Source organism: Vanellus vanellus (assembly GCF_965231255.1).
Source record: "Vanellus vanellus genome assembly, chromosome: 2".
Classification (NCBI taxonomy): Eukaryota; Metazoa; Chordata; class Aves; order Charadriiformes; family Charadriidae; genus Vanellus; species Vanellus vanellus.
This window is the reverse complement of record NC_138906.1, coordinates 18,748,774-18,764,383: the sequence shown is the minus strand read 5'-3', so window position 1 is coordinate 18,764,383 and position 15,610 is coordinate 18,748,774. Positions and strand designations below refer to the sequence as shown.

Here is a 15,610-nt window from a genome sequence, read left to right as displayed (position 1 = left end):
CGCTTTTCAAGGCCTTCTCTTATTCGTTATCAGGAGCTGTCCTTGGCAATGTCTTAAGACTTCTTGCTTCATCTATTTTTTATCAGGCCTGTCTTTTAGGTTATGAATTACTACTAGTCAATTAGTACAATGAGTTATTGTCTCTACTATGTATTTTTGACTCAGTCCCCCCTTCTTCAAGTCCTCTTCACAATTTATCATACTTTGCTTACATAACCTGACTTTGAGTCTTAGCCCTGCCTGCACAATCATGCATATCCTGCCTACACAGCAAGATGTTGGCTATATTGCTACATCTTGTTAAGCAGTTACCTTCTTATGGAACAATGTGAGTTTTTAGGTTTGGTGAACAAACAATACTGAGCTTATCAGAGGAGCCTAAGCAGACATCGTCTCCTGAAGTCTTATGAATCACTGCAGTCTGAGACAGTTCTGACCTCTTGTAATCTTTCTGTAAAACCTCCAGATTTGAGCCTCTTGAGGGAAAATTGTCTTCAGGCTCAGCGTTGGGCTGAGATACAGCATCAAGATAAACAGCCAGGAAATGCAAACGAGTGGGACTTATTCTTCCCACCAGTATACACTGTCCGATCATACAGAGGTAGTCCATTAAGCTGATGCCGTGGCCAGTGCTTATAATTTTAATACATTCAGTAAACAAGTCACAAAAAAAGGTTTAACAACATTAAAGTGTTTGTCAAGCACACACAAAAATGAGAAATGCAAATCCATTCTGGGAATTTTCATTTATTCTTCTGTTATTTTTCCTGCTTGGCTTTTCTGAAGCCTTTGCTTCCCTATTCTATTTATTTTTCTGTCCTTCATTTTCTTCATTTCTTATATTCCCTGAAAGTCACTGCATTTTAATCTACATGTAATAAATATATAGTATTTACATTTAGTCATGGACAGTCTCTATCATTTCTAAACCTATGCTCTGGCTTTTTAGGTTTGGCATTGTGGGATGATCTGATAAAGACTCCAAAAAAGGTTAAAAACACCGGAATAAAAACAAGACCATGAAGAGCCCCAAACAAAATATATAGTATTTACATATATATATATAGTGTGTATATATACAGTATTTACATTTAGTCATGGACAGTCTTTATCGTTTCTAAACCTATGCTCTGGCTTTTTAGGTTTCGTATTGTGGGATGATCTGATAAAGATTCCAAAAAAGGTTAGAAACACCGGAATAAAAACAAGACCATGAAGAGCCCCAAACAAAATAACAAGGAACATGATCTTGAAAAATGTCCTAAAGATGTAGGCTTTTGCTGCAGCCAGGACAACTACTCCTAATATAGTAGAAACTGCACCTTGTAACACTGGGTAACCCAGCAGGGACAGAGCTTCGATTGCCCTTTTATTGGCTGATGACTCTCCACTCGTAACAAAGGCATAGGAAATATGAGCAGAAAAATCTACTGAAAACCCTATGCAAATGACCAGATTGATCATGGATATGGAATCTAGATTGACACTCCAAAATGTCATGAAACCAGCAACACCAACTATAACAGAAGCTATAGCGAAGGTCACCCACAAGCAACACAACGGGTTGGGAATAAGCAAAAGGGAGATGACGAGCATTGCCCCAGCAGCAACGACGACGTTCTGAATGGTGTTCTGCACTATTACCAGGTACTGATCGTAGTAGATGAACGCTGGGTGATACACCATTAATGGAATGGTACACTGCTCGGCTGTCTCTCTTAACTGATTGAGAAGATTCTTCTCATCAATGGCTGAGGTTACGTTCACCGTCTGGATGAAGAAACGTGAAGCTTCTATTGTATCCTGAGTCTTGTTAATGTCCCACTCAAAACTGGGAACAATTCGGAACAGTTTAGGTAGGTTATTAATGAAAAGAGTCTTGTTGCTTATATTTATCAAACCACTTTTGGCAAGACTTGTGTATACCCTCAACCATGACTCTGACAGGTTCTTATCGACATAGGAAATGCTCTCTAAATTCTGTGTGCAGTTCTCAATGATAAGACGAACAGACTCATTCCAGTACTCTACACTTTCAGTAATGACAACCATGACCCTGGGTCCGTATGTTGAGAAGTATTTGTCATCATCATCATAGTATGGAATAACATAAGAGTCATCACTCGCCAGATTTCGAAGATCAATGCCTTCCCTGATCTGAGTACATCCATAAATACTGCCACCCAAGTATGCTCCATACAGCAACACCACAAGTACCTTGATCCATTTATTTGTAAAAAAAGGACCATAATACTTTTTAAAGAATGTGCTCATTGGATGTTCACTTTCTGGCTGAGATGACTCCCCAGAACAGTTGCCGATACAGCAAGCATTGTACAAGCAGGACTTCTCAGCCTGACCTTCATCTACTCCCACAGGCATACAAGTTAGCCAGTGTCGGTTTCCTTGCTCCCTTTTATGATTTAATACAATAATTGCCCCAAAGAAGGTCAGGGTATATATATAGCAGAAGACAAAAGCCGTGCCTGTATAGAGACAAAATGATCTCACAGATGGAAAAGCAGTCCAGGTGCCAATGAAGAAGGCCAAAACATCTGTGAGAGTGGTGATGGTCACAGAAAGTGCTGCTTCTGTGTAGGTCTCGGCCAACCGAGATTTAACATTGGATTTCTCTTTTTTCCCTGAACTTTGTTCCCAGCAAGCAATCATGATGAACATGTCATCAACACCAACTCCTGCAAGAAGAGAAAAAGTTAACGCTGCATTGCAAATGGCAGCTTCCACTAACACCCAACAAAAGTACAAAGTGAATCACATTTATGTCTGCATAAAATTTTGAAAAATCAACTTAGGCTATTAACGTTGCTTCAGTTATTAACATTGCTTCAGTGCTGATGCACATTAAACTGACACAGGAAAACAGATCCTTTGCGTGTAGCTGAATTTATTACAGTTCAGAAGCTCCTGGTGACCTGATGGGTTGTTGATCCCTCACCCTACTCTGCTGAAGGACTGAGCACACCTAGTCAGTCCATCTCTGACAAGTGTCTGCTTGTCCAGGTGTCCAGTGATGTAGATTCCATAGATTTAAATACCTGACTTATTCTGATGCTCAACTATCCTTATCACTGGAAGCGTCCCCCATTACCTCTGGAATCTCTTTGTCACTGCAGCAAATTAGGCCAGTAATTTCTTGCTCTGCCTTCAGCAGACAGGGAGAACAGTTGTTCTCACATGGGAGAACAGTGTTCCCAGTTCTCCAGTGGTTTGCTTTTTTATGCTCTTTGCTCTCCACTGATGGTCTCTCCAGTTTATCTTTGAGCATTTATTCATGATTTATTATTCATTTATCTTCACATTTACACTGATGTGCTTGCATATATTACCCACCAGAGTCCTGGGAAACCCTGCCAGGAAGACTGGGTCCTGGGCTAGAGTTCCTGCTAAGACACAAGAATCAGCCAGACAAAGTTTGAAAAGGAAAAGCCAATGTGCTTCTCTCAGCTCTGCTAACTCTTGAGATTTTAATCACAGAGCTTTCAGTATTTTGCCAACGTTCCTCTATCAGGGCCTCTTCTATTCCCTGAAAATTAATCACACAAAAAGGAAAGCGAGACCACGTGAAGAGAGGAGCAAGCAGAGATAATATAGCTAAGCATAAAAGAATAGGTGAAATCAGTCTCTGCTGCCTGAACGGGCAATTGCCAGCAGACATGCAAAGATGAATTAAGCAGCACGTTAAAAGGTACTACTGGATGGCAGCGAGCCAGGCTGGTTCCGGAAAGCAGGCAGGCTTCAAAGCAGCTCATCTAATGTACTGATAATTGTTAGCCTAATGCAAGGAAGACAAAAGTCTGCATGTTATTTATAAAGATCTGAAGAGACTTGCTTAAGCCATTTCCCAGGCATACAAAGGGGTCTTTCTGAAATTTAGAGCCTCTGCAAGTGACAAGCAAACAAAAGCAAATATAAAAGGCGTTTGACTTATGCAGGAGACAAAGAAACCATGCGTGCCCTAAGGAGCATCTGCATTGGACATCTAGTATGACAGAGAGCCTCTATCAACCCGAGAGTTCCATGTACTTTCCTCAGCGTGAGACCAAGACCAAGAAAACATCACATGAACTTATCATATAGGAGACCAGATAAGGATTTTAAAAGCCGTAATTTATTTGCAGCAAGATTATCTAATGGTATTTGGAAAGTTCAGCACTGGCTGTCAAGCAGTCTGTGCAACTGTGATGCAACGATACTAACTTCCTTGTGTTTTGGGGGGGAGCTGGCTGCACGAGTGGTGCATCACTTCAGTCGTATAGTTAAATGAGACTGTTTAGTACACAGTCATTATATTGCAGAGGAAAGTTCACATCTTAACAAAACGTGATGGATTTCTTATTTGAAATTACAGACAGCCCTGCTCACTGCTTCAGCTGCATTCAGGCCCAGTTTTACCTGACCAAAGACCACACTCTGAAAATGGGACACAAAAACATATGGTAACTTACTTCCCATATTCACCCCATAATACAGGTACTGGGTTAAGTCAGTGCACGAATTGCACACTGGACGAACTGCACAGGTGCCGCTGTTGAGCTACCCTGAGGCTGACTAACAGTGGAGAAGTAGGGAGCTCTCACTGTACTGCAAAAAGAGGTGTTCAAGAGGTGGATGGTTTGGGGAAGACCTCTGCACCTGCTTAAATCGCTGACAAATTCAGCAGTCCCATAGAACAGTACTAACAACAAACTGTTTTGGGGTAGACAAACTTATCCAGAGCTAAATGCTTAGAGTATGCCTATGGAAGACAGCAGGGGATGATACAGGGAAATGTGGTGACAGAACCCTGTTGAGCTCACTTCAAGTATTAGCACCAGTTAAATAAATGATTAATCAGCATGGCTAAATCACCACGAATGCTAGAACAGTGCCAGAAGTGCTAATCGTACCACCCTCTCAGTTATAGTTTTCATGTCGTAGCAGTGGAACTAAAGCAGGCATTATCTTTTGGGTCCGCCAGGGCACAGCTCCAGTCCCGCTGTGGGTACGCTGAGCTGAGCAGCTCCCCTGCCTGTAGCAGCTCAGAGGAAGCTGCACCTCCAAGTGTCTCCTCCCCTCAATGCAGAACGGAACTGCGTGTGATCTGATACTCATATCATAAAAGACTAACACCATCCGGTTGTTTTAACACCACTTTAGTCTTCATATCTGAATCCGACTCACTTTTTCTACTTACCTAGAATAAGAAATGGTGCGTTTGCTACAGTGACCACAAATGGCACTCCACAGAAGAGCATCAATCCAAAGCTGCTTAATACAGCTAAACCAGAAGAAACCACGCCACAGCATGCAAGCCAGACATTATTTCTTATACAGCTCAGTCTGAAAATATTTTAAGGAATATCTTAGTTACATGTCAAAGATTTCACCAAAGCGTTTGGCATGACAAGTGCACAGATACCAATGAAAACCTGTCTGTGAAAAGAAATCTTGATGAAAGCTGCTAGGAGAGCTCCCCTGTGTGAGCACTGGACAAGATTAATTTATACAGGAGGTACTAAATACATTATTACTGCTGGACAATTATATACAAAGGAGTAAAGATGTGTATTGATCTTTGCATCAATAACAAGAGAGCTGGCAAAATACATAAACTCTACTAGTGACAGCCTATATATAGGGTGACTCCCAAAAAGATGAACTTTTAGCAGGTCTTTCCTTTTACATGGGCTCTTGGTGTAGCATCAGTGTAGTACGGAAGCATCTCCCAGGCACTAAGCGCTGTGTAGAGAAGCTTTCTCAGCAGACAGATTGGCTACTAGCCATTTGCCAAGACGCCCCTGAGGGCTGTCTCAAGGATTCCCCATGAAACGCTCCCAGTGGGAGTACTTTGCACTGCACTGAGGGGGTGGAGAGTTGCCTCTTGCCCGATTAGTAATCTTTTCCAGGCTGTAGACCATTTCTGAACTTTAAGAGAATCTCTTGTTTCCAAGACAAGAAGCGGGTGTTGGTGGAACTGCCCATGCTCTGACTGCACTCACAAACGACTGGATGCGAGACAGCTGATATCCAGGAATTGTACAGCTTAACGGGCATGATGCTTGATGCAAGTAGCCTGGAGAAGAGAAGGCTCTGGGGAGATCTTATTGCAGCCTTCCAGTACCTAAAGGGGGCCTACAGGAGAGCTGGGGAAGGACTTTTTACTAGGGCATGTAGCGATAGGATGAGGGGGAATGGCTTTAAACTGGAAGAGGGCAGTTTCAGATTAAACATTAGGAAGAAATTTTTCTCTTTGAGGGTGGTAAGGCACTGGAACAGGTTGCCCAGAGAGGTTGTTGAGGCCCCATCCCTGGAGGTGTTTAAAGCTAGGCTGGATGTGGCCTTGGGCAACCTGGTCTAGTAGGAGGTTTCCCTGCCTATGGCAGGGGGGTTGGAACTCGATGATCTTCAAGATCCCTTCCAACCTCAACCATTCTATAATTCCATGAAGTGTTAAACCAATAAGCCCACCCTCCAAGTATAACTTTATTTCTCAAGCACAGCACACAAATGCTGCCATACAGTGTCACACTGTCAAAATGGTTCACCTTCCACCAGCACAAAGAAAGGGCAGGCTAAGTTCTTTGTGGACAGCAGGTAAGGCTCAGACTCTACTAGCAAACAGAATGCCTAAAGCTGTACCCAGATTTGCAGTAATCTATGAAGCTAGCGCTCATCCATCTGTATCTTAATTGAGCAGGTGGCAGAAAAAAGGTGCAAACAGATCTTAACAGGGTATGATTCCTCCCCCCCCCCCCTCCCCCCCCCCGCTTTCTTCCCCTTTTTAACTGATCCTTATAAAGAATTAGCATCTTGTGGGCAGGATGAAGATAGAAGCTACGAATGAAGCAAGAAAGTAGTAGAATAACCTTAGCAATAGCACCACTTATTCCCTGCCCCCAAAAGGATGACTTTCTTGTTTCACTTCTATGCATCTTTTTGGTGAATGTCTCCACTGGGTATGCCATGCTGAGCTGTTAAGTTTTAATCAACAGAAGTGCTTGTGCAGAATTCTGTTGCTGCCAGGCTGGCTAGACCATGCTTCTGGCCCCCTTACCACAGAGGGTAAAGTAGAACCCTTTCATCATTAAAAGTATTTACTTTAACGAGTGTTTTTCAGTGCCAAAGCTACAGCCCCTCAGACCTCTTAAAAAGATAAAAAGCAGGGGGTTGTTTCAGTTATTTAAATAGTTCCAAAAATATCATCTACAAAAAGGGTTCTTATGAGGCAGGGAGTACAGAAATGACTGATGGCTTCAGAGAACAGACAAATGGATACTCGCATTCAAACTTTGCATGTCTGCACTGAGAGCTTGTTCAGGTATTTGGGTGGTACTTATCATAAACCCCATTTAAGCAGTTGGGAAATACACACGAGGAGAGAAACATCAAAGAAATACATTTTGCCTATTATTAAATGCCACGTGAAGTCTGCAGGTTCAAGAATGACTTCACTCAACAAGAACAGAAGCCAATTTAGCCAAGGTAAAGAAGAGCGGAGGTGACTTCTCATTGACCCATAGCTTACAAGACACTTTACCTTAGGCAAGAGATGATTGAAAATGTTATTGTCAAGAAATACGTTACGGAGAAGAGTGGGATCACGCTCTTGGTATTTCCTTCAAACTCCTGTTGTCTGGACAGTGAGGTAAAGTAAGTCACCTGTTGTTAAAAAAACAAGAAAAGAAAAGAAAAGATGAAGCACTTCGACTCTTTTTCTCAGTCTTTATACACACGCACAGGCGATGCTACATCTTGGCACTAACGCATTTCTGTGGCCCTCACAACCTCCAGAAGTGCTGCCTGCACTGAGCAGAGACCAAGGACAGTGCATTGCATGAGCAGCGCTGGGTGAACCACAAGGGAAGCATTGCCCGGTGCCCTGCAGCCAAGCCTGCAGGCCGTCCCCGCCTTTCCCCCCACCATCTCCTTTCCATTCGGGCGATGGGGCAGCCCGGGTATTTCGGGTCTCGCCGGCCCCCACACGGCTGTACCCACCCCTGCGTTACCTTAATGGCGCTGAATTTCTCCAGCTCCGACGGCATGTCCCGCAGGAAGCTTTCCAGCCACCGCCGGCTCTCCGCCGCCTCGGGGCCGTCCTCCCGCAGGAAATACACCAACTTCACGGCCCGCGCCGACAGCACCCGCCCGCCGGCGCCCGTCCGCACGCCGCCCAGAGCGGCCCCCAGGAAGCTGCCGTTGGTGATGGGGAAGGTGAGGTTCTCCAGGGCGGCACCCTGCAGCAGCGGCAGCAGCGGCTCGGGGCAGGGGCTGGCGCAGGGGCCACCGCTGCGGGCGCAGAGCTGCTCGTAGCCGCGGGCGCGCACCGCCGCGTCCAGACGCTTCAAGTCGCTCCGCGCCGCCGGGTCCAGGACCGACCCCCCGTCCGCCGCCACGGCGATGAGGGCGGCGTAGGCGCCCTCGGTGGGCAGCCGCGGGGCGGAGAAGCGCTCCGAGTCGTTGGTGGGGAAGTACCGCCGCACGAAGTCGCGGTCAGCCTTGGCGGGGCCCCCCGTCGGCGTGAACTGCCCCTCGATGTCGTTCGCCTGCCGCTGCGGCAGGAAGAGGAAGCCGGCGCCCAGCCCGGCGGACAGCAGCAGCGGCACCAGCACGAAGGGCCAGGGGCAGGCGGCCACGGCGCTCCCCAGCCCCTCGAAGAGCCGCCTCAGCGGCCGCTCTAGGCAGTCGGTGTTGCGGCAGGAGCAGCTCTCCGCGGGGCGCCGCGGCTCCGCCATAGGCGAGGCGGGAGCAAGGGCTGCCGGCGGCAGCTCCACCGACGCGGACGCCGCTCACGCCGGGTCCTGGCGGCGCGGGCTCTTGCTGCGCGGCGTGACAGCTGCCTTTTGCCCGCCGGAGCTGCCAACGTAATGAGCGTTCCTGACCTGCGCGGCCAGGGCCGTCCTGGCGGGCAGGCGGCCGCGCCCTCCCCCCGCTCTGACTCAGCGGAGCTCCCGCCGCTTCCCCGGAATAGACAGGCGGGGACACGAGGCTCCCCCCACTGCGCCGCGCCCCGGGCTCGGGTCTCCTACGGGCGGGCGCGTGCTCCCGCCGCACCCTGCCCGATTTGGCCCCGGGGGAGCTCTGTCCCGCCGTGGCCTCGGGGCCGTTAGAGCGGCCGTTGAGCTGAGCGCTGACAGAAGCCCGGTTCTGCCGCTGCCACCGTGCGGGACTTCCATGGTATATAATGAAAATGATTAGACTGTTGTTCGAATATTAAATCCAGACCCAGCTTCTGCGTTGTAAGAAGGAGGCTGCAAAATTCAAAAGCGAGGGATAAGGTATGGTGACCCTAAGCAGGAGACCATCGCATATTGAGGAGTTAAGAGATCGCATAGGAGTGAGCTGGTGGTGTGCTACATGCCCAGTGTGGCCTTCGTGCTGTGCCGCATGGCACCAAGCCCTTGGCCACAGGATAACCTCAGCCAGCCCATGGCAACAGGGGAATATGCAGACAGCTCCGACTTTTGGTACCAGCTATTAGTCCTTTACTACGTTCCCCAAATCTGCTGCAGTCATTACTTTGTCACTAAGGATTTTTCTTCTGCCTGGCAGCAAAACAGAAAGTGGTGATGTACATCTTGCTATGTTTACTCTCTCGGTAAACAGGTGGACAAAACAGGGGAGTGAGAGCTGGAGAAATGAAACAGTTTGAAACAAGGTTTAGCGATTGCAATGGGCAAGCCACAAAAATCTCAATGGTGTGGTACGCCAGAGCTTTGTGCATTAACAATGATCGAAGGCATCCTTCCAAGCCCAAAAAACACCCTGCAGCCTCATGTTCTTGACACTGGTAAGTGACAGTGACTGGAGTGCATTCGGGCTGAGGAGAACATTAAGCTCAGATGTGACACTTCTGGAGAGGTGTCTAGCCAATTAGCTAATGTGTTACAGACTGGCATTTTATCTTCTTGCCCTTCTTTGAAAGAAGCAACTCTCTCCTCTGCTGCCAGTACTTGCAAAGAAAACTTGTAGGTATTTCTTCTCTCTCATCCTAAGGAGACAGGCTTGCCACCTGTGAGCATAAAACAGACAGCCAGACTCTGAGAAGCATTACAGAATATAGAAACATTTAGGTTGGAAAAGACCTTTAAGATCATCGGGTCAAACTGTTAACCTGGCCCTGCCAAGTCCACCACTAAACCATCTCCCTAAGCAACACATCTACGCGTCTTTTAAATACCTCCAGGGATGGTGACTCAACCACTTCCCCGGGCAGCCTGTCCTAATGCTTGATAACACAGTCTGTGAAGAAATTTTTCCTAATATACAACCTAAACTTCTCCAGCTGCAACTTGAGGCCATTTCCTCTTGCCCTGTCACCTGCTACTTGGGAGAAACTGATCCCCAACACTCTACAACCTCCTTTCAGGTAGTTGTACAGAGCAATAAGGTCTCCCCTTAGTCTCCTTTTCTTCAGGCTAAACAACCCCAGTTCCTCAGCTGCTTGTGGTCTGGACCCCTCACCAGCTTCGTTGCTCTTCTCTGGACATGCTCCAGCACCTCAATGTCTTTCTTATAGTGAGGGGCCCAAAACTGAACACAGTATTCCAGGGGTGGCCTCACCAGTGCCGAGTACAGGGGGACAATCACTCGCCTGGTTCTGCTGGCCACACTATTTCTGGTACAAGCCAGGATGTTGTTGGCCTTCTTGGCCACCTGGGCACACTGATGGCTCATATTCAGCTGGCTATCGACCAACACCCCCAGGTCCTTTTCCACCAGACAGCTTTCCAGTCACTCTTCCACAAGCCTGTAGCGCTGCATGGGGTTGTTGTGGCCCAATTGCAGGAACCTCACACCATTGCTTCGCCCCATCAATCCAGCCTATCCACATCCCTCTGCAGAGCTTTCCTACCCTCAAGCAGATCAACATTCATGCCCAACTTGGTGTCATCACAAAGACACAGTAGGAAGCTGTGCACTCCCAGCAGTGGACAGCAAATGTTGGACACTGAGCGCTATGGCTTCAGGAGGAAGGTAAGGCCTCAGGGGTGTGGCACCAGGGCATGAAGTTCTCAGGATGGCAGCCATCAAGCGAGAGAGACAACTTCGCAGCAAACTTTCTAATTTATAATGAGTGTGACGTTGATGGTATGAAATAATCCTGTTGGCCAGCTTGGGTCAAGTGCCCAGGTCTTGCCCCTCCTCATCCCTGCGCCTGGCTAGCTTGAAAACACTGAGACCTTGAGACCCACACATCACAGCCGGCTGTAAAGGAAATATTTTCACAAATTCAGACACTGGAGTCTTCTAAAAGTGCAGTTTTCCCAAGCATTAGAAGAGAAATTAGTCCTGCGTCTCTCAAACCAGGACACCCACCCAGCCCCAGAGACTTGTGTGTGTCTAAGTGGTGTAGCAGGTTGCTAACCATTGCCGCTTGGATTATGGGGGCTTCATTCTGCTCCCCGTCCCTGTCTTCTGGCTCAGGGGACTGGGTACCCAGAGAATAATTGGTCTTACTATTAAAGACTGAGGCAAAGGCAGCATTATGTACCTCAGCCTTTTCCTTACCCTTTGTTACTATGTTTCTCCCGCATGCAATAAAGGATGGCAATTCTCCTTAGCCCTCCTTTTGTTGCTAATGTATTTATAGAAACATTTTTATTGTCTTTTACGGCAGTAGCCAGATTCAGTTCTAACTGGGCTTTGGTCCTTCTAATTTTCTCCCTGCATAACCTCACGACATCCCTTTGACGTCAGGGGGGTCTGTGACACCTCTGTGAAAATGTCCTAATGTAAGGGTGGTAAACACTAAGTGAAAGGAGGAACAAGGCCAGAGCTGAGAGGGGCAGCCGGAAAGGTGCTGCTCCAGGTGAAAGAACCACCATGCACACACTGGTCCCAGTCTCCTGAGCCACCCACCGCCTCACCAATGGGGCTGAGCACGGCGTGTGGCGAGGGGACTGAAGAGCAAAAAGGGCAGGGGGAAGAGGTGTCTGAAGGGAAGCGGGAGGGGAGGGGGGGTTCTACGGGTTTGTGGGTTATTTTCAGTTGTCTTTGATCCTGGAATCAGTAATTAATAGGTTCTTAACTGACAAATAAATTACATTCATGGAAATTCCCTGAATCAGTAAACAGGTTTTGCTTGTGACAAGATCTCACTGGAATTTCTCTTGATCCAACTTCTGATGGCTGGTCCTTGTGCTTTCCCAGCACGTCTCTGAGAACAGTCTGGCTCTGTCTTCTCTGCACCATCATCACAGTGCTGAAGACAGCAAGAAGATCCTTCTCGCCCTTGGTTTTCTCCAGACTAAATCTAGCTCTCTTGGACTGGTACGCTGTGTGCTCCAGGACCCAGCCATCATAGTGGCCCTTCACCGGTCTCACTCCAGTAAGCTGATATCTCTCTTGTACTGGGGAGCCCAAGCTTGGGCAGAGTAGTGCTGATGAGGTCTCATGTGCTGAATGGAGGAAGATAATCACTTCCCTTGAAGTGCTGGCTATGCTTTTGCTAATTCAGTCCACTGTGGTCAGTGGTCACCACAACAAGGTTGTGTTATTCATACACTGCTGACTCATGCTTGGATGTGTGGGTGGTGAGCATAGACTTAAAATAAAATTAATGCGTAAATTCTTAAGAAATAAGGTGGAGGAGACTAAGTCATGTAGTCAGCACTCTTTAGTTTCTTAGTCCCATGAGTATTTGTTTCCAAGCTTGCATTAATGAAAATCCCTCTCTGCTCTGTGATTTCTGTCTTTTCAAGAAATCCCTGTAGCCTAAAGTACTTTCCATATACAACTGCAAAGATCTAGAATCATGTTATTTGAAATAGAATGCCATGCGATAGCATTTCATATGCTGTGGCGGTGTGCTCCACCACCAACCTGACCTTTATCTCCCATATTCCTGCCCAAGCGATAAACACCAGTGGTGGTCATAATGGGTGCATCTCGTCGTGACGGCTGCATCCAGCTCAACAGTGATGGTTTGTGCCCATGACAGTATCTTACTGCAATTTCTTGTGATACAACTTCTGACAGTTGGTCCTTGTCCTTTCCCAGGACAAGGACATTTGCACTTTCAAATTCTCAGAACTTATAAGCTCTGAGATGGCTTATTTCTGCCTCTCTCTTTGGAACTGCAGGACAGAGGGGCATTTTCGTATCCAGGCCGCCTGTGGAAAGTGCTTTGCCAATTGTGTGAGATGCACTAGACCCTGCAATAAAAAAAAAAAAATTGATATCAGGAAGTCTTTTATGCCATTCTTCCCACCATAATGCAACATCAGGTATGCCTTTGCCATTTCTGTAGGAAATTTGACTAACCTGTTCTTTACGCTGCCCACCATACTACCCGACAGACAATGACAGGGAAGTTGTCTCTTATCCTATCCTATCCTATCCTATCCTATCCTATCCTATCCTGTCCTGTCCTGTCCTGTCCTGTCATTTCCCTCCATCTGGATGAGGCAGGAGTGCTCTGTGGGTTGCCTAGCTACTGCCTGTTTGCATGCATGCCTGGGTGGAATTACCTGTGCCAGGCAGTGACAGTCTGTGGCCCTGATGGGGGCTGCAGATGTCGTGGGAAATGCAGCGCTTCAAAGCCCTGTATCCAAAGCAAGCAGTCTGATTATCAAACTGTGGGCTATCAGTTGGGAGATGTTTGCCCACTGTGCCCTCACCAGTCAGAGTGCAAGAAAGAATTGCGTTTCAGGAAAATGCCCACAAAGGAACAAAGGGCAGTGGCCTTGTGATGAGGACGGCCAGGTGGGAGGGGAATTCCTGGTTTACTCCAGGGCAGCTTATCTCTTTAGAATACACGATTCCAAAGAAAACCCAGAAGTTATTCTGGCACCAAGACCTGGAACTGACAGATGTTTATTCATTATAAAGGTCTACTCTTCGTCATTTTGGGAGTGCACAGGGACTGTGAAATTGTCATCCGCTGGGCGCTATGCTGCTGCTCCTCTGCTAGATGATGAGGCTGGTATTTGCTGTGAATATGGTAACCTTAGGCAGCATGTAGGAGGGGACAACATCAACACAGATGCAGCCGTTGCACAAAAAGCTGTCACTGCCTTACATGATGTCCTCGAGCTATCACTATGTGTTAGGCATGTTCTGAGGCCATCTTGGTGTGAGGCACTTCAGGAATTTCTATGTTCATTTGAGTTTTCTTTTTGTATTTTTAGGAAGAATCTCGCCACCACCCTGTCACTCTAACCTTGGCATGTCATCCCACAGCTTGTCATGGGCAAGCCATATATTGTCCCCCTCCCCCCTCAAGCCTAGTTTAAAGCTCTGTCAATGGGCCCCACTAACTTGTGAGCAAAGACCCTCTTCCCCCTTTCAGAAAGGTGAATCTCATCTGATGCCAGCAAGCCTGGTGCCATGTAGGCCATCCCATTATCGAAAACCCAAAAATTGTGTCGGTGACACCAGCCATGAAGCCATGTATTAATAGACTGGGCCTGTCTGTTTCTTTCAATGTCACTGCCCGCAACTGGGAGGAGAGAGGAGAAAACAACCAGTGCTCCACGTTCCCTTACCAACCATCCCAAGGCTGTGAAGTCTCTTTTGATCACCCTTGGACTATGCATTGTGGCTTCATTGCCACCCACGTGGAAGAGCAGTAATGGGTAATAGTCTGAGGGCCGTACCAGGCTAGGAAGTTTCCTAGTGATGTCCTTGACCTGGGCCCCAGCGACGCAGCAGACTTCCCTAAGAGGAGGGTCTGGCCAGCATATTGGATCCTCTGTTCTCCTCAGAAGGGAGTTGCCTACAACTATAAGCCATCTTTTCTTCCTCGGGGAGGTGGTCGTGGGCGGTAGGCCTTTCTGACCTTGGCAACACCTCTGATGCAGATGGGCCGTCATCCACATCATCCATTGACAGGTTTTCCACATCCAGAGCCTCATATCCGTTGTACTAAGGCACCTGGGAAGGTGAGGTGGGCAAGGAGGTGGTGTGCCTGCCGTCCCGAGTGTGGACTTGCCTCCATTTGCTCCTTTCCTTTAAGCTGCTGCCTTCAGCATGGTGGGGAGAGGATACAGGATCCCCTTGACCTTGGTTTGTTTTTTTTTTTCTGATGGCTGTTCGTGTTTCTCTCTCAGGGAGGGCAGAGCTTGGTTCCACCAGTCTCTCTATTTCAGGCTTCCTGATGCTCCTTAACGTTTCTACTTCCTCTCCTAGCTCTGCAACCAGGCTGAGCAGATTGTCCACCTGGCCACACCTCACACAGCTGTTCTCAAAACTGCCATCCATTACCAGTGAAAGGCTCTGGCTCTCTCTGCAGCCTAAGACCTGGATGGCTGCATGTTTTCATGGGAGCTGTGTCTGGGTTGCCACATTAATTCTGCTGGGTGCACAGGGTGTGGTTTTCCACCGGGTGGATGCCATAGCTAAGCTCATTTTGAGCGACCACCAATTGAACTCACCTCTTGAGCTGGTAGGGTGACTATGCCCTACCTGTGCAAACTGCCATGCAAACTGCCACGCAAACTGCCGTGCAATGCCCTGGCTGACGCGCCATGCTCTGTTTGCCCACTCTCATCACTCACATTTTGAAGGGATCAAGTCCAGCAATCTCAGCTGGAAAGATCCGTTAGATCTTTTGTAGCTATACTGGTCCATTTACCAGCATACGTTGGGGGCTGCCCACCTGGAAAGCAGC

The 15,610-nt window shown here is 47.6% G+C and overlaps 1 protein-coding gene across 1 annotated transcript; it reads right to left on the bottom strand.

Annotated features, from left to right (window-relative positions):
- Positions 1–443: 443 nt before the first annotated feature.
- Positions 444–8,732, bottom strand: PTCHD3 (patched domain containing 3; the record flags this gene model as incomplete). Its single annotated transcript, XM_082479781.1, has 4 exons — positions 444–2,696; positions 5,195–5,340; positions 7,538–7,659; positions 8,007–8,732. 4 exons carry the CDS (start codon positions 8,730–8,732, stop codon positions 1,096–1,098), a joined length of 2,595 nt encoding a protein of 864 aa, XP_082335907.1. The 3' UTR covers positions 444–1,095.
- Between the last annotated feature and the right edge of the window lie 6,878 nt (positions 8,733–15,610).